Source organism: Oncorhynchus gorbuscha, unplaced genomic scaffold (genome assembly GCF_021184085.1).
Source record: "Oncorhynchus gorbuscha isolate QuinsamMale2020 ecotype Even-year unplaced genomic scaffold, OgorEven_v1.0 Un_scaffold_691, whole genome shotgun sequence".
Lineage (NCBI taxonomy): Eukaryota > Metazoa > Chordata > Actinopteri > Salmoniformes > Salmonidae > Oncorhynchus > Oncorhynchus gorbuscha.
Genome location: NW_025745766.1, coordinates 213,263 through 233,841, shown reverse-complemented (window position 1 = coordinate 233,841; position 20,579 = coordinate 213,263). Strand labels below are relative to the sequence as shown.

Below are 20,579 nucleotides of genomic sequence, written 5' to 3'. Positions count from 1 at the left end.
CCCTGTATATTCTCAGCGTTTACCTTCATGGTAAATCAAGAAAAGCCCTGTATATTCTCAGCGTTTACCTTCATGGTAAATCAAGAAAAGCCCTGTATATTCTCAGCGTTTACCTTCCACTACCCCACTGGTGATGATGAGTGATAAAGTGTTGTGGTCCAGTCAGACAGGTCAGTGATCTACAGTAGGGTTTGTGTCTCTGTGATGCTGTTCTCTCTCTCTCTCAGGGGACTAATGCTGCCATAGTAACACATAGCCCTGGTTGCTAGGGTTACCAGAAGCATGTCCTGTTGTAAACTCGCTGTGACAACTCAGCGACAGTTTAATAAGAGGGGAGATGGTGCGTTTCGCACTGAGACATACGTAGAGACCAACACACACACACACACACACACACACACACACACACACACACACACACACACACACACACACACACACGCATACACACACAGGCACGCACATACACACACAGACATGCATACACACATAGGCACGCACACATACACACACAGACACGCATACACACACAGGCACGCACACACACACACACACACACAGGCACGCATACACACACACATACATACACAGGCACGCACATACATACACACACACATACATACACAGACACACACACACACACATACATACATACACAGACACACACACACACACACACACATACACACACACACACATACATACACAGACACACACACACACATACAGGCACGCACACATACATACACAGACACACACACACACATACAGGCACGCACACATACATACACAGACACACACACACACATACATACACAGACAGCCACAGAGGCCAGGGGTTTGACAGTATTTATTGTTAATATTATCCAATCAGCTTCTCTCTAACAGACTGCATGGAGACAGGTCAATGACTCACCCTGTCACAGGCCATTCACACACAGGCCCCTGCCCTGGACCAATGCAATTACAAATAAATAATCACAAGACCTGCAATAACCCCCTCCCCTCTCTGTTTTTCTCTCTCAATTTCTCTGTCTCTCTCTTTGTCTCTCTCACTCTTTGTCTCTCTCACTCTTTGTCTCTCTCACTCTCTGTCTCTCAATTTCTCTCTCTCTCTCTCAATTTCTCTCTCAATTTCTCTGCTCTCTCTCTCTCTCTCTCTCTCTCTCTCTCAATTTCTCTCTCAATTTCTCTGTCTCTCTCTCTCTCTCTTTGTCTCTCTCTCTCTTTGTCTGTCTCTCTCTTTGTCTCTCTCACTCTCTGTCTCTCAATTTCTCTCTCTCTCACTCTCTGTCTCTCAATTTCTCTCTCTCTCACTCTCTGTCTCTCAATTTCTCTCTGTCTCTCTCTCAATTTCTCTGTCTCTCTCTCTCTCTCTCTAAATGTCTCTCTGTCTCTGAGGTGTAACAGTAGTCTGGAATACTGAGATAAAGCCATGAGGCAGAGATCACACACACACTGTATTGGACCAGACACACACAGCCCCGTGGCCATACACCCGGTGCACTTTCCGTCAAAGTACACCTACAATCACAACCTTCAAAGAGCAACCTGCTTTGCTGCCTCACTCTACACTAAGCTTGAAGTCCTCATGCTAGTATCTGGGTATGAAGCCAGGCTGCATGTCATGATGTATAGTTTTGCTGGCTAAAACAGCTGTCATAGAGAACCACATTCTTTGTGTTAACTGACCTGGGTTCAAATACTATTTTAAATACAATTTATTCGCTTGATTGATTGCGGTGGCCTGGCTTTAACGGACCAATAGAATGGCTCTAAATAATAAATAAATAAAATACAAAAACCCCGCCCATCTGGCACTCCAGGCAGGCTAAAGCAAATTCTAAAAGTTTTCGGGAAATATCGAATAGGTTTTGAACCCAGGTGTGTTGGGAAAGTGGTAGGTTAGGATGATGAGGCTCTATAACTTCAGGGCCTGTATCCACACAGTGTCTCACAGTCAGACTGCTGATCCAGGATCATTAAGAAGAACAATATATCGACCAGGGCTCTCCAACCCTGTTACAGGAGGCTGTCTGTTCCTGTAGAGGTTACAGGAGGGTATCTGTTCCTGTAGGTTACAGGAGGGTATCTGTTCCTGTAGAGGTTCCAGGAGGGTATCTGTTCCTGTAGGTTACAGGAGGGTATCTGTTCCTGTAGAGGTTCCAGGAGGGTATCTGTTCCTGTAGAGGTTACAGGAGGGTATCTGTTCCTGTTTCAGAGGTTTGTTCCTGGGGTTATCTGTTCCTGTAGAGGTTACAGGAGGGTGTCTGTTCCTGTAGAGGTTACAGGAGGGTATCTGTTCCTGTAGAGGTTCCAGGAGGCTATCTGTTCCTGTAGAGGTTCCAGGAGGGTGTCTGTTCCTGTAGAGGTTACAGGAGGCTATCTGTTCCTGTAGAGGTTTCAGGAGGGTATCTGTTCCTGTAGAGGTTACAGGAGGGTATCTGTTCCTGTAGAGGTTCCAGGAGGCTATCTGTTCCTGTAGAGGTTCCAGGAGGGTATCTGTTCCTGTAGAGGTTCCAGGAGGGTATCTGTTCCTGTAGAGGTTACAGGAGGGTATCTGTTCCTGTAGAGGTTACAGGAGGGTATCTGTTCCTGTAGAGGTTACAGGAGGGTATCTGTTCCTGTAGAGGTTACAGGAGGGTATCTGTTCCTGTAGAGGTTACAGGAGGGCATCTGTTCCTGTAGAGGTTACAGGAGGGTATCTGTTCCTGTAGAGGTTACAGGAGGGTATCTGTTCCTGTAGAGGTTACAGGAGGGCATCTGTTCCTGTAGAGGTTACAGGAGGGTATCTCTCCAGGAACAGAGTTGGAGAGCCCTGAGATAGACAGATCCTAGATCAGCACTTCTACTTTGAGACTCTTTGTGCATTCGTGCCCTGCTGTCTGAGGGGTTCTCTCTTCTCGTACTGGCCCCTAGTGGTGGAAACTGGAACTGCTATGCAGGTCTTTATATAAGGCTGATAGTACAGTCAAACACTGTAGTGTTTCATATGCTACATCAGTGGGAATCAGTCTTCTACACTACAATAGTTGGTTAGGTTGTAGCTTGTGTTTGACTCCATTGGGTTCAAATGGTTTAGTTATAATGAAGTGGTGACACGAATTGTAATATTTCTCTTTATTTTCTCTTTCAGGATACAACCATCCCTCACTCATTAAAGTGATGTCCAACCCCAACAATATGGTAGGTAGGTAGGCAGGGAGGGAGGGAGGGAGGTGGGGAGGTAGGGGGAGGGAGGGAGGCAGGGAGAGGGAGGGAGGGGGGAGGTAGAGGTAGGGAGGGAGGGAGGGAGGGAGGGAGGGGGAGGGAGGGAGGGAGGGAGGGAGGGAGGGAGGGAGGGAGGGAGGGAGGGAGGGAGGGGGGAGGGAGGGAGGAGGGAGGGAGGGAGGGAGGGAGGGAGGGAGGGAGGGAGGGAGGGAGGGAGGGAGAATGCGTTTATGTGGGTAAAATGCTGTAACACAGAATATATTTTAAAGAAATATCCCATGATGTTAGTGACGGTTCATTACTGCTTATCACTTACTAACCATCATTTATTCACTTTACTTTAATCAAATATTTCAGTTGTTGTGTATATTACATTAGTTTAATTTGATGACTTTATTGTTTCATTCCAAGTCATCATCTCATCACTATGGAGCTGTTGCCTCTGCTGTCTGACAAAACCACTATTTCAGTCGTCCTTCACAGTAAATAAGGCTTCATGACTGCTGAATACCAACTATCAATCACTCAGATCATGTACATTCAGGTAGAGATACCTTGCTGCTCTCTATGAGCTCACAGAGAAAAGACCCTAACGAAATGGAATCTCTCAGCACTAACTGGTATTGAAAACCAATCAGAAGACATTGGAGTTGAACATCTCTCCTCAGGTTTATCTGACAGTTCCCCATGTTTACCTCTTCCTCCTCTCAGAGTGCGTTTGTGAACAGGCCAGCTCTTGGGATCATGCCACCCGAGAACTTTCCGGAAAAGCTGGCAGAAAGCCTTCTCTCAGTGAGTGACACACACACACACACACAACACACAACACACACACACACACAACACACCACACACCACACACACACACACACCACAACACACACCACAACACACAACACACACAACACACAATACACAACACACACACAATACACAACACACACAAACACAACACACACACCACAACACACCACGCACCACAACACACACACACCACACACCCACACCACAACACACAACACAACACACATACCACACACACAACACACACAACACACACCACACACACAACACACACCACACACACACACCACACCACACAACACACACAGCACACACCACAACACACCACACACCACACACACACAACACACACACAACACACACACACCACACACCACACACACACAACACAACACGACAGCACACCACACAACATACAACACACAACACACTGGATCCTTTACTAATAGACCAGACACTAACTAGTGATGGATACTAGCTGGACCCCATTTAAATAGACCAGACACTAACTAGTGATGGATACTAGCTGGACCCCATTTAAATAGACCAGACACTAACTAGTGATGGATACTAGCTGGACCCCATTTAAATAGACCAGACACTAACTAGTGATGGATACTAGCTGAACCCCACTACTGTAGACTGACTTCCTCCCATTTAAATAGACCAGACACTAACTAGTGATGGATACTAGCTGGACCCCATTTAAATAGACCAGACACTAGCTGGACCCCATTTAAATAGACCAGACACTAACTAGTGATGGATACTAGCTGAACCCCATTTAAATAGACCAGACACTAACTAGTGATGGATACTAGCTGGACCCCATTTAAATAGACCAGACACTAACTAGTGATGGATACTAGCTGGACCCCATTTAAATAGACCAGACACTAACTAGTGATGGATACTAGCTGAACCCCACTACTGTAGACTGACTTCCTCCCATTTAAATAGACCAGACACTAACTAGTGATGGATACTAGCTGGACCCCATTTAAATAGACCAGACACTAGCTGGACCCCATTTAAATAGACCAGACAATAACTAGTGATGGATACTAGCTGAACCCCATTTAAATAGACCAGACACTAACTAGTGATGGATACTAGCTGGACCCCATTTAAATAGACCAGACACTAACTAGTGATGGATACTAGCTGGACCCCATTTAAATAGACCAGACACTAACTAGTGATGGATACTAGCTGGACCCCATTTAAATAGACCAGACACTAACTAGTGATGGATACTAGCTGGACCCCACTTAAATAGACCAGACACTAACTAGTGATGGATACTAGCTGGACCCCATTTAAATAGACCAGACACTAACTAGTGATGGATACTAGCTGGACCCCATTTAAATAGACCAGACACTAACTAGTGATGGATACTAGCTGGACCCCATTTAAATAGACCAGACACTAACTAGTGATGGATACTAGCTGGACCCCATTTAAATAGACCAGACACTAACTAGTGATGGATACTAGCTGAACCCCATTTAAATAGACCAGACACTAACTAGTGATGGATACTAGCTGATTTAAATAGACCAGACACTAACTAGTGATGGATACTGCTGGACCCCATTTAAATAGACCAGACACTAACTAGTGATGGATACTAGCTGGACCCCATTTAAATAGACCAGACACTAACTAGTGACGGATACTAGCTGAACCCCACTACTGTAGACTGACTTCCTCCCATTTAAATAGACCAGACACTAACTAGTGATGGATACTAGCTGAACCCCATTTAAATAGACCAGACAATAACTAGTGACGGATACTAGCTGGACCCCACTACTGTAGACTGGATACCATCCACAATGCTCCTTCTCTCTCCTCCCCACTTCCCTCTCCTCCTCTGTCCAGGTTGCTCCTAGTGGTATGAGCCGTGTTCAGACCATGGCCTGTGGATCCTGCTCCAATGAGAATGCATATAAAGCCATGTTCATCTGGTACAGAGTGAGTACACACACACTGAGTCTACAAAACATTAAGAACACCTGCTCTTTCAATCAAATGTATTTCTAAAGCTCAGCCGATGTCACAAAGTGTTTAAACATGACATAGACTGACCAGGTGTTAAACATGACATAGACTGACCAGGTGTTATACATGACATAGACTGACCAGGTGTTACTGACCAGGTGTTAAACATGACATAGACTGACCAGGTGTTATACATGACATAGACTGACCAGGTGTTAAACATGACATAGACTGACCAGGTGTTACTGACCAGGTGTTTTACATGACATAGACTGACCAGGTGTTATACCAGGTGTTTTACATGACATAGACTGACCAGGTGTTACATGACATAGACTGACCAGGTGTTACTAGACCAGGTGTTACCAGGTGTTGTTACTGACCAGGTGTTATACATGACATAGACTGACCAGGTGTTATACATGACATAGACTGACCAGGTGTTACTGACCAGGTGTTATACATGACATAGACTGACCAGGTGTTATACCGACATAGACTGACCAGGTGTTATACATGACATAGACTGACCAGGTGTTACTGACCAGGTGTTTTACATGACATAGACTGACCAGGTGTTACTGACCAGGTGTTATACATGACATAGACTGACCAGGTGTTACTGACCAGGTGTTATACATGACATAGACTGACCAGGTGTTACTGACCAGGTGTTATACATGACATAGACTGACCAGGTGTGACATACTGACCAGGTGTTAGATGACTGACTGACCAGGTGTTACTGACCAGGTGTTAGACTGACCAGGTGTTACTGACCAGGTGTTAGACTGACCAGGTGTTATACATGACATAGACTGACCAGGTGTTAAACATGACATAGACTGACCAGGTGTTATACATGACATAGACTGACCAGGTGTTATACATGACATAGACTGACCAGGTGTTAAACATGACATAGACTGACCAGGTGTTATACATGACATAGACTGACCAGGTGTTATACATGACATAGACTGACCAGGTGTTATACATGACATAGACTGACCAGGTGTTATACATGACATAGACTGACCAGGTGTTATACATGACATAGACTGACCAGGTGTTAAACATGACATAGACTGACCAGGTGTTATACATGACATAGACTGACCAGGTGTTACTGACCAGGTGTTATACATGACATAGACTGACCAGGTGTTACACATGACATAGACTGACCAGGTGTTATACATGACATAGACTGACCAGGTGTTACACATGACATAGACTGACCAGGTGTTATACATGACATAGACTGACCAGGTGTTAGACATGACATAGACTGACCAGGTGTTATACATGACATAGACTGACCAGGTGTTACACATGACATAGACTGACCAGGTGTTACTGACCAGGTGTTATACATGACATAGACTGACCAGGTGTTATACATGACATAGACTGACCAGGTGTTACACATGACATAGACTGACCAGGTGTTAGACATGACATAGACTGACCAGGTGTTTAAACATGACATAGACTGACCAGGTGTTAAACATGACATAGACTGACCAGGTGTTAAACATGACATGAGACTGACCAGGTGTTACTGACCAGGTGTTAAACATGACATGACTGATGTTAGACCAGGTGACCCAGGTGTTATACATGACATAGACTGACCAGGTGTTAGACTGACCAGGTGTTAAACATGACATAGACTGACCAGGTGTTGACATACTGTTACCAGGTGTTATACATGACATAGACTGACCAGGTGTTATACATGACATAGACTGACCAGGTGTTAAACATGACATAGACTGACCAGGTGTTATACATGACATAGACTGACCAGGTGTTAGACTGACCAGGTGTTATACGTGACATAGACTGACCAGGTGTTATACATGACATAGACTGACCAGGTGTTATACATGACATAGACTGACCAGGTGTTAGACTGACCAGGTGTTATACGTGACATAGACTGACCAGGTGTTATACATGACATAGACTGACCAGGTGTTAAACATGACATAGGTGTTATACATGACATAGACTGACCAGGTGTTATACATGACATAGACTGACCAGGTGTTACTGACCAGGTGTTATACGTGACATAGACTGACCAGGTGTTATACATGACATAGACTGACCAGGTGTTACTGACCAGGTGTTAAACATGACATAGACTGACCAGGTGTTAGACTGACCAGGTGTTATACGTGACATAGACTGACCAGGTGTTATACATGACATAGACTGACCAGGTGTTAGACTGACCAGGTGTTATACGTGACATAGACTGACCAGGTGTTATACATGACATAGACTGACCAGGTGTTATACATGACATAGACTGACCAGGTGTTAAACATGACATAGACTGACCAGGTGTTAAACATGACATAGACTGACCAGGTGTTATACATGACATAGACTGACCAGGTGTTACTGACCAGGTGTTAAACATGACATAGACTGACCAGGTGTTTTACATGACATAGACTGACCAGGTGAATCCAGGTGAAAGCTATGATCCCTTATTCATGTCACTTGTTAAATCCACTTCAATTAGTGTAGATGAAGGGGAGGAGACCTGGTTAAAGAAGGATTTTTAAGCCTTGAGACAATTGAGACAAGGATTGTCTGTGTGTGCTATTCAGAAGGCAAGACAACGTGCCTTTGAACGGGGTGTGGTAGTAGGTGTCAGGCACACTGGTTTGAGTGTCAAGAACTGCAACGCTGCTGGGTTTTTCACACTCAACAGTTTCCTGTGTGTATCAAGAATGGTCCACCACCCAATGGACATCCAGCCAACTGGACACAACTGTGGGAAGTGGAGTCAACATGGGCCAGCATCCCTGGAACACAACACCTTATAGTGGGAGCATCCCTGTAACGCTTGTAGAGTCAACATGGGCCAGCATCCCTGTGGAACGCTTTCAACACCTTGTAGAGTCAACATGGGCCAGCATCCCTGTGGAACGCTTTCAACACCTTGTAGAGTCAACATGGGCCAGCATCCCTGTGGAACGCTTTCAACACCTTGTAGAGTCAACATGGGCCAGCATCCCTGTGGAACGCTTTCAACACCTTGTAGAGTCAACATGGGTCCAGCATCCCTGTGGAACACTTTCAACACCTTGTAGAGTCAACATGGACCAGCATCCCTGTGGAATGGACCAGCATCCCTGTGGAACGCTTTCAACACAACATGGACCAGCATCCCTGTGGAACGCTTTCAACACCTTGTAGAGTCAACATGGGCCAGAATCCCTGTGGAAGACTTTCAACACCTTGTAGAGTCCAATGCCCTGACAAATTGACACTTTGTAGAGTCCAAACCCCAACGAATTGAGGCTGTTCTGAGGGCAAAAGGAGGTGCAACTCAATATTAGGAAGGTGTTCATAATGTTTTGTCCACTCAGTGTATATATTTATATACACTATCTACTCAATATAAGCAGAATATATATACAATATCTACTCAATATAAGCAGAATATATATACAATATAGATGAAACTCTACCACGTTCAGCTGAGACAATCCACGTTAAATAGTCAATATATTTACAAAATGTACTGTATACAACTGGACACAATTGAAACATAGTATATTGTCTGTCTGTCCTGTCTGCCTGTCTGCCTGTCTGCCTGTCTGCCTGTCTGCCTGTCTGTCTGCCTGTCTGTCTGTCTGTCTGTCTGTCTGTCTGTCTGTCTGTCTGTCTGTCTGTCTGTCTGTCTGTCTGTCTGTCTGTCTGTCTGTCTGTCTGTCTGTCTGTCTCTCTCTCAGAATAAGGAGAGAGGCCACAACAACCCCTCTGATGAAGACGTGAGCTCCTGTATGATCAACCAGGTGGGTGAAATCTGTTTTCTTCCTGGTATGTACAGGATACACATGGTACACGTCGTCCAATCAGATGCTGACTGGCAGGTTCCTTCTGGACAATGCAACAACAATAAGAACTTTTAAAAGATACGAATAGGAACATAAAGTAAATGTCTCAGTAGAATAAACATCAGTACATCACTATAATACAGGAAGGAAGCATTTATAGTCCAGGTTTTACACATGTATTGGTGAAGGAGGGGCTGAGGGGCAGTGTATAAACTGAGCTGTATAATCTGGTGTGTGTGTGTGTGTGTGTGTGTGTGTGTGTGTGTGTGTGTGTGTGTGTGTGTGTGTGTGTGTGTGTGTGTGTGTGTGTGTGTGTGTGTGTGTGTGTGTGTGTGTGTGTGTGTGTGTGTGTGTGTGTGTGTGTGTGTGTGTGTTAAGATGTGGAGAATCAGAGCAGGCGATGACCGGTGTTCATCATCACGTTTCTCTTGACTATTCTTTAGTAGCCACACTAAAAACACTCTCTCACGCTCTAATTCTATGTCTCTCTCCCTCCTCTCTCCCTCCCTCCTCTCTCCCTCATTCTCTCTCCCCCTCTCCTCTCTCCTTCATTCTCTCTCCCCCTCTCCTCTCCCTTGTTCTCTCTCCCCCTCTCCTCTCCCTTGTTCTCTCTCCCCCTCTCCTCTCCCTTGTTCTCTCTCCCCCTCTCCTCTCTCCCGCTCTCCTCTCTCCCCCTCTCCTCTCTCCCTCCTCTCCTCTCCCCCCTATCCTCTCTCCCTCATTCTCTCCCCTCTCCTTATTCTCTCTCCCCCTCTCCTCTCCCTTTTTCGCTCTCCCCCCTCTCCTCCCACCTCTCCTCTCTCCCCCCTCTCCCCTCTCCTCTCTCCCACCTCTCCTCTCTCCCTTGTTCTCTCTCTCTCAGAGTCCTGGCTGTCCAGACTTCAGCATCCTGTCATTTATGGGTGGATTTCATGGCAGAACAATGGGTCAGTAAGGTTAAATATCGTACACATCTTATTGTTGAATGAAAGTAACGTAACAGACCTGCCTCATCAGGAGGTGGCTTTGCAGTGTATTGTTGGAAGGAATCGCTCATCCACCGTGAGACACACAAAGATCTAAAAGACATGGCTTCTAGTCACCTTACACTCCCAGAAGCTGCTCGTAGGAGCTGTTTTACAGACCTAGACGCTGAAATCCAAAATGACAGAGTTTGGTCATTCTGTCATTCTGTCATTCTGTCATTCTGTCATTCTGTCGGGCGACTTCAATGAAGACTGGCTGGGTAACAACTACAATAGAATACAAAAGGAGTGGGACTTCCCGATCCACCGTCCTGAAGACTTCCTGATCCACCGTCCTGAGTACTTCCTGATCCACCATCCTGAGGACTTCCTGATCCACCGTCCTGAGGACTTCCTGATCCACCGTCCTGAGGACTTCCTGATCCACCGTCCTGAGGACTTCCTGATCCACCATCCTGAGGACTTCCTGATCCACCGTCCTGAGGACTTCCTGATCCACCATCCTGAGGACTTCCTGATCCACCGTCCTGAGGACCATCCTGAGGCCCTGATCCACCATCCTGATCCTGATGTTTTAAACCATCCTGAGGAGGACTTCCTATTTCCTGAGGACTTCCTGATCCATTGAACCTTCCATATTCCTAACTATACCACCATCCTGCGCTCTCATTTAGAGAGCCACCATCCTACGCTCTCATTTAGAGAGCCACCATCCTGCGCTCTCATTTAGAGAGCCACCATCCTGCGCTCTCATTTAGAGAGCCACCATCCTGCGCTCTCATTTAGAGAGCCACCATCCTGCGCTCTCATTTAGAGAGCCACCATCCTGCGCTCTCATTTAGAGAGCCACCATCCTGCGCTCTCATTTAGAGAGCCACCATCCTGCGCTCTCATTTAGAGAGCCACCATCCTGCGCTCTCATTTAGAGAGCCACCATCCTGCGCTCTCATTTAGAGAGCCACCATCCTGCGCTCTCATTTAGAGAGCCACCATCCTGCGCTCTCATTTAGAGAGCCACCATCCTGCGCTCTCATTTAGAGAGCCACCATCCTGCGCTCTCATTTAGAGAGCCACCATCCTGCGCTCTCATTTAGAGAGCCACCATCCCATCCTGCGCTCTCATTTAGAGAGCCACCATCCTGCGCTCTCATTTAGAGCCACCATCCTGCGCCTCTCATTTAGAGAGCCACCATCCTGCGCTCTCATTTAGAGAGCCACCATCCTGCGCTCTCATTTAGAGAGCCACCATCCTGCGCTCTCATTTAGAGAGCCACCATCCTGCGCTCTCATTTAGAGAGCCACCATCCTGCGCTCTCATTTAGAGAGCCAGCATCCTGCGCTCTCATTTAGAGAGCCACCATCCTGCGCTCTCATTTAGAGAGCCAGCATCCTGCGCTCTCATTTAGAGAGCCACCATCCTGCGCTCTCATTTAGAGAGCCAACATCCTGCGCTCTCATTTAGAGATCCACCATCCTGCGCTCTCATCTAGTTTTCCGGTAGCATAACATAATGTAAAGCTCGCCAGATCAGGATGCTCGATCGAGGGTAGGACTCCTCCCACTCCTTTAGAACAACAACTCACGCTGTCTGATCTGTTTTCAGGTTGCTTGGCAACGACGCACTCCAAGGCCATCCACAAGCTGGATGTGCCGTCATTTGATTGGCCGATCGCTCCCTTCCCTAAACTGAAGTACCCTCTGGAGGAGTTCACACGGGAGAACGCACAGGAAGAGGCCCGCTGCCTGGAGGAGGTGTGTGTGTGTGTGTGTGTTAGGATTTAATATTTTCCTGAGAATCTACCAATCTTCCCGGTATTCCCATTCAAACTGGAAGTGCTATTTTAAAAGCATGTAATACCAGCCCATAAACAAATCTGACATGATTATACTACTGTAAATGGAGAAATGGACACGTGATTATACTACTGTAAATGGAGAAATAGACATGTGATTATACTACTGTAAATGGAGAAATGACACGTGATTATACTACTGTGAATGGAGAAATAGACACGTGATTATACGTGTGTGTGTGTGTGTGTGTGTGTGTGTGTGTGTGTGTGTGTGTGTGTGTGTGTGTGTGTGTGTGTGTGTGTGTGTGTGTGTGTGTGTGTGTGTGTGTGTGTGTGTGTGTGTGTGTGTGTGTGTGTGTGTACCAGGTAGAGGACCTGATCGTTCAGTGGCGACAGAAGGGCCGGCCGGTGGCTGGGATAGTGATAGAACCCATCCAGGCTGAGGGAGGAGACAACCACGCAACACCAGACTTCTTCAAGAAGCTACGGAACATCGCACGCAAGGTTGGCTGGGAGGGGAGTGTGGGGGGAGTCATACACAAGGTAGTCTGGGGGGAGAGTCATACACAAGGTAGTCTGGGGGGGAGTCATACACAATATTTAGTCTGGAGAGAGTGAGGAGAGTGAGGGAGGGAGGAGAGTGTGGAGGGGAGGGGAGGGATGGAGGGAGGAGAGTGTGGAGGGGAGGGGATGGAGGGAGGGAGGAGGGGAGGTGGAGGGGAGGGTGGAGGGAGGGAGGGAGGGAGGGGAGGGATGGAGGGAGGGATGGAGGTGGAGGGGGGAGGGATGGAGGGGGGGAGTGTGGAGGGGGAGAGTGTGGAGGGGGAGAGTGTGGAGGGGGAGAGTGTGGAGGGAGGAGAGTGTGGAGGGGGAGGGGTGGAGGGGGAGAGTGTGGGGGAGGAGAGGTGGAGGGGAGGGCTGGAGGGGAGGGAGGGAGGAGAGTGGAGGGAGGGAGGGGAGGAGAGTAGGAGGGCTGGAGGGAGGGAGGGAGGAGAGTGTGGAGGGGAGGGGAGGGATGGAGGGAGGGAGGAGAGTGTGGAGGGGAGGGGAGGGATGGAGGGAGGGGAGTGTGGATGGGAGGGGAGGGATGGAGGGAGGGGGGGGGAGTGGGAGGGGAGGGAGGGAGGAGAGTGTGGAGGGGGGAGAGTCATACACAATATTTTGGAGGGATGGGAGGGGAGTGTGAGGGGGGGGGAGGAGAGTGTGGAGGGAGGGAGAGAGGGAGGGAGGAGAGAGAGAGGGAGGGAGGGAGAGTCATACACAAGGTTGGCTGGGAAATCTAGCCAAAATCTCATATCCTGATAACGATACATATCACGAAATAGCACGTTTTCTGTAAATTCTATGAATAAATAGTTGATATAAAATTACCACATGTAAAGGCCTATTTCTATCGTTTCATATTATCGCCACACGTTATATATCGTCATATCGCCCAGTCCAAACACGTGGTAGTCTGGGGTGACACTGAAACATCTTCCCCTCCCCCTCCTCTCTCAGCATGGCAGTGCGTTCCATGTTATATATTGTCATATCGCCCCCAGTCCTAACACGTGGTAGTCTGGGGTGACACTGAAACATCTCCCCCCCTCCCTCCTCTCTCAGCATGGCAGTGCGTTCCATGTGGATGAGGTGCAGACAGGGGGAGGAGCTACGGGGAAGTTCTGGGCTCATGAACACTGGGGGATGGACGACCCTGCTGACATCGTCTCCTTCAGCAAGAAGATGCTCACTGGAGGTTTTTACCATAAAGACGAGCTGCAGGCAGACAAGGTAACACACACACACAGGACACACACGCACACAGGACACACACACACACACAGGACGCACACAGGACACACACACACACGGACACACACACACACAGGACACACACACACACAGGACACAGACACACACACAGGACACAGACACACACACAGGACACACACACACACACAGGCGTATAAGGTACACACAGGACACACACACACACAGGACACACACACACAGGACACACACACACAGGCGTATAAGGTACACACAGGACACACACACAGGACACACACACACACAGGCGTATAAGGTACACACATGGCAGTGCGTTCCATGGACACAGGTGCAGACACACACACAGGACACACAGGACACACACACAGGACACACACACACACACAGGCGTATAAGGTACACACACACACGGACATGCTCACAGGACACACACACACAGGACACAGACACACACACACACAGGACACACACACACACACACAGGCGTATAAGGTACACACACACACACACAGGACACACACACACAGGACACACACACACAGGCGTATAAGGTACACACAGGACACACACACAGGACACACACACACACACAGGCGTATAAGGTACACACAGGACACACACACACACAGGACACAGACACACACACAGGACACACACACACACACAGGCGTATAAGGTACACACAGGACACACACACACAGGACACACACACACACAGGACACACACACACACACAGGACACACACACAGGACACAGACACACAGGACACAGACACACACACAGGACACACACACACACACAGGCGTATAAGGTACACACAGGACACAGACACACACACAGGACACAGACACACACACAGGACACACACACACACACAGGCGTATAAGGTACACACAGGACACAGACACACACACACTTTGTTTACATGTAGAATGTATAGCCTTATTATGGCTGTGCGTCTTCTTTCCCAGGCCTACCGTATCTTTAACACCTGGATGGGTGACCCGTCTAAGAACCTGTTCCTGGCTGAGGTTCTGAACGTGATCCGCAGAGAGAACCTTCTGGAGGAGGTGACCCGCTCTGGAAAGACTCTGCTACAGGGACTCTACCAACTACAGGTACTAGAGAATCTACCAACTACAGGTACCAGAGACTCTACCAACTACAGGTACCAGAGACTCTACCAACTACAGGTACCAGAGACTCTACCAACTACAGGTACTAGAGACAGAGACTCTACCAACTACAGGTACTAGAGACTCTACCAACCACAGGTACTAGAGACAGAGACTCTACCAACTACAGGTACCAGAGACTCTACCAACTACAGGTACTAGAGACAGAGACTCTACCAACTACAGGTACTAGAGACAGAGACTCTACCAACTACAGGTACCAGAGACTCTACCAACTACAGGTACTAGAGACAGAGACTCTACCAACTACAGGTACCAGAGACTCTAACAACTACAGGTACCAGAGACTCTACCAACTACAGGTACTAGAGACAGAGACTCTACCAACTACAGGTACTAGAGACAGAGACTCTACCAACTACAGGTACCAGAGACAGAGACTCTACCAACTACAGGTACCAGAGACTCTACCAACTACAGGTACTAGAGACAGAGACTCTACCAACTACAGGTACCAGAGACTCTACCAACTACAGGTACTAGAGACAGAGACTCTACCAACTACAGGTACCAGAGACTCTACCACCTACAGGTACCAGAGACTCTACCAACTACAGGTACCAGAGACTCTACCACCTACAGGTACTAGAGACTCTACCAACTACAGGTACTAGAGACTCTACCAACTACAGGTACTAGAGAATCTACCAACTACAGGTACCAGAGACTCTACCAACTACAGGTACTAGAGACAGAGACTCTACCAACTACAGGTACTAGAGACAGAGACTCTACCAACTACAGGTACCAGAGACAGAGACTCTACCAACTACAGGTACTAGAGACAGAGACTCTACCAACTACAGGTACCAGAGACTCTACCAACTACAGGTACTAGAGACTCTACCAACTACAGGTACTAGAGACAGAGACTCTACCAACTACAGGTACTAGAGACAGAGACTCTACCAACTACAGGTACCAGAGACTCTACCAACTACAGGTACTAGAGACAGAGACTCTACCAACTACAGGTACTAGAGACTCTACCAACTACAGGTACCAGAGACTCTACCAACTACAGGTACTAGAGACTCTACCAACTACAGGTACTAGAGACTCTACCAACTACAGGTACTAGAGACTCTACCAACTACAGGTACTAGAGACAGAGACTCTACCAACTACAGGTACCAGAGACTCTACCAACTACAGGTACTAGAGACTCTACCAACTACAGGTACCAGAGACAGAGACTCTACCAACTACAGGTACCAGAGACTCTACCAACTACAGGTACCAGAGACTCTACCAACTACAGGTACCAGAGACAGAGACTCTACCAACTACAGGTACCAGAGACTCTACCAACTACAGGTACCAGAGACTCTACCACCTACAGGTACTAGAGACTCTACCAACTACAGGTACTAGAGACTCTACCAACTACAGGTACTAGAGACTCTACCAACTACAGGTACTAGATACAGAGACTCTACCAACTACAGGTACCAGAGACTCTAACAACTACAGGTACCAGAGACTCTACCAACTACAGGTACTAGATACATAGACTCTACCAACTACAGGTACCAGAGACTCTAACAACTACAGGTACCAGAGACTCTACCAACTACAGGTACTAGAGACAGAGACTCTACCAACTACAGGTACTAGAGACAGAGACTCTACCAACTACAGGTACTAGAGACAGAGACTCTACCAACTACAGGTACTAGAGACTCTACCAACTACAGGTACTAGAGACTCTACCAACTACAGGTACTAGAGACAGAGACTCTACCAATTACAGGTACTAGAGACTCTACCAACTACAGGTACTAGATACTCTACCAACTACAGGTACCAGAGACTCTACCAACTACAGGTACCAGAGACTCTACCAACTACAGGTACCAGAGACTCTACCAACTACAGGTACCAGAGACTCTACCAACTACAGGTACCAGAGACTCTACCAACTACAGGTACTAGAGACTCTACCAACTACAGGTACTAGAGACTCTACCAACTACAAGTACTAGAGACTCTACCAACTACAGGTACTAGAGACTCTACCAACTACAGGTACTAGAGACTCTACCAACTACAGGTACTAGAGACTCTACCAACTACAGGTACTAGATACTCTACCAACTACAGGTACTAGATACAGAGACTCTACCAACTACAGGTACCAGAGACTCTACCAACTACAGGTACCAGAGACAGAGACTCTACCAACTACAGGTACCAGAGACTCTACCAACTACAGGTACTAGAGACTCTAACAACTACAGGTACCAGAGACTCTAACAACTACAGGTACCAGAGACTCTAACAACTACAGGTACCAGAGAATCTACCAACTACAGGTACCAGAGACAGAGACCCTACCAACTACAGGTACCAGAGACTCTACCAACTACAGGTACTAGAGACAGAGACTCTACCAACTACAGGTACTAGAGACAGAGACTCTACCAACTACAGGTACCAGAGACTCTAACAACTACAGGTACCAGATACTCTACCAACTACAGGTACCAGAGACAGAGACTCTACCAACTACAGGTACCAGAGACTCTACCAACTACAGGTACCAGAGACTCTACCAACTACAGGTACCAGAGACTCTACCAACTACAGGTACTAGAGACTCTACCAACTACAGGTACCAGAGACTCTACCAACTACAGGTACCAGAGACTCTACCAACTACAGGTACTAGAGACTCTACCAACTACAGGTACCAGAGACCAGAGACGTTGTGTTTGCATCCTAACGTCTGTACCTCTCCTTCAGGACCAGTACCCTAACCTGTTGAGCAGTGCTCGGGGACAGGGGACATTCTGTGCCATCGACATCCGTGATGACGCCACACGCAACAGCATCCTCCTCAAAGCCCGGGACAAGGGTAAGACACACTACTCACACACACACACACACACACACACACACACACACACATACACTACACACACACATACACTACTCACACATACACTACTCACACACACACACAGATATGGATGGACAGATAGATAGAGAGAAAAACCTGCGTACACACTCCTATCCACACAGTCCTATCCACACTCCTATCCACACTCCTATACACACTACTATACACACTCCTATACACACTCTTATACACACTACTATACACACTCCTATACACACTCCTATCCACACTCCTATACACACTCCTATCCACACTCCTATCCACACTCTTATACACACTCCTATCCACACTCCTATACACACTCATATCCACACTCCTATCCACACTCCTATCCACACTACTATACACACTCCTATACACACTCCTATCCACACTCCACACTGGTGATCTCCTGTGTAACCTCTCATCTTGTCTGTCTCCCAGGTGTTCTGCTGGGTGGCTGTGGAGATCGGTCCATCCGGTTCCGTCCTGCTCTGGTGTTTAAAGAGTACCATGTTCACATGTTCCTGAACGTGTTCAGCGACGTCCTGGCGGAACACAACTAGAACGCTGCCCCCGGACCCGTCCGTCCACACTGGACTGGGGCCAAAACACCAACATAGGGCCGAGACCAACTGGGGACGCGGTGTAGGAGAGAGGAAGCACGAGAGTCTTAACCTATAACAGAGGTTCACACAGTAACGCATACACTTGAAAGGGATGCTACGGGATTTTGGCAATGAAGCCCTTTTTTTCTCCTTCCCCAGAGGCAGATGATACTCGTGGATACCATGTTTTTATGTTATCTGTGTGCTGTTTGAAAGAAGTTGCTAACTAGCGCAATTGCTAACTAGCGCTAGCGCAATTGCTAACTAGCGCTAGCGCAATTGCTAACTAGCGCTAGCGCAATTGCTAACTAGCATTAGCGCAATGACTGGAAACGTTGGCTCGTGAAACTACCTCTAACCTGGACACAGAGACATAAAACTGAATTAAAGGGCCTCACTGCCACAATCCCGGAGTATCCCTTTAACACATACTCAAACACACACACTTGAATTTGTCCCATTGCTCATGTGGCAGTCCTAGCATTCCTCATGTCCCAGTAATGTCCTAATGATACGCCTGCAAAAAGGCACAAGCACAAAACATAAGTCTTATTGTAGGTCATATCACACAAACCCTCCAACTCCCTAACAGATGAAGGCACAGCGAGATATTTCAGAACAAACACACCGAACAGGAGTGGTTATCAGCAAGCTAACCAACACCAGGTTGTAATGATACAAAATGGCCGCCGCACACCGATTTTTAACCCCTGACCCTTGAGATGTCCTCTGAGTGTCCTAGCTCTTTTTTAAACAGAACAATTATGTTTCCTTTTTGGGGTTGAGATAAATCCAAGTCAGACATTTGGGATTTTGTGAAGGAAGAATATTATATTAGATGATGTAGTGTGTCTGCATGTTGTTGTTCCTGAACTTCCTTTGGGGTTGAAGGAATGAAGACCTGGGTTCCAGACTCACTGTACGTCAGGGCTAAACCCCTACTTATTAACACATAACCATACTTACCTACAGATATACCCACGTTTAAATTGAAGGCAGGTTTTTTTTTGCAGTCAGGACCGCTAATCTAAAAAGATGTATTATATTTGTTGACTTGTTTGGGACGTAGTCGTATTAGAGTGCATCTTGGCCATATTCATCCGGTTTCCATGGGAAACGACATTATTGATGTACAGCACAACGTGTCGACGTTGTTCTGAATGCCTGTTTGTTTTTTAAAATGTTATATGAACAGGTAGAGATAGCAGCAGTAGCACCAAGGAGACGGCTTCAGCATCAGCACTGTAGAAGTTTTATAATATGGCCATGATGATGATGATGACAGTGATGATGATGATGATGACGACAGTGATGATGATGACGATAACAGTGATGATGATAACAGTGATGATGATGACGACAGTGATGATGATAACAGTGATGATGATAACAGTGATGATGATGATGATGACGACAGTGATGATGATGATGATGACAGTGATGATGATGATGACAGTGATGATGATGATGATGATGAC

The 20,579-nt window shown here is 47.1% G+C and overlaps 1 protein-coding gene across 2 annotated transcripts in view; it reads left to right on the top strand.

The window, feature by feature from the left end:
- The window catches only part of abat (4-aminobutyrate aminotransferase), a 79,938-nt gene extending 59,660 nt beyond the window's left edge, over positions 1-20,278 (top strand). For both annotated transcript variants that reach the window (XM_046335254.1, XM_046335253.1), the window contains 11 exons: positions 3,137-3,186; positions 3,922-4,002; positions 5,902-5,994; positions 9,780-9,842; positions 10,747-10,810; positions 12,453-12,601; positions 13,009-13,146; positions 14,248-14,415; positions 15,388-15,534; positions 18,358-18,469; positions 18,938-20,278. In XM_046335254.1, the coding sequence (XP_046191210.1) occupies positions 3,137-3,186; positions 3,922-4,002; positions 5,902-5,994; positions 9,780-9,842; positions 10,747-10,810; positions 12,453-12,601; positions 13,009-13,146; positions 14,248-14,415; positions 15,388-15,534; positions 18,358-18,469; positions 18,938-19,059 (1,187 nt within the window). In that variant the 3' untranslated portion in view covers positions 19,060-20,278. The remainder of the gene's footprint in view (positions 1-3,136; positions 3,187-3,921; positions 4,003-5,901; positions 5,995-9,779; positions 9,843-10,746; positions 10,811-12,452; positions 12,602-13,008; positions 13,147-14,247; positions 14,416-15,387; positions 15,535-18,357; positions 18,470-18,937) is intronic.
- Positions 20,279-20,579: the final 301 nt, after the last annotated feature.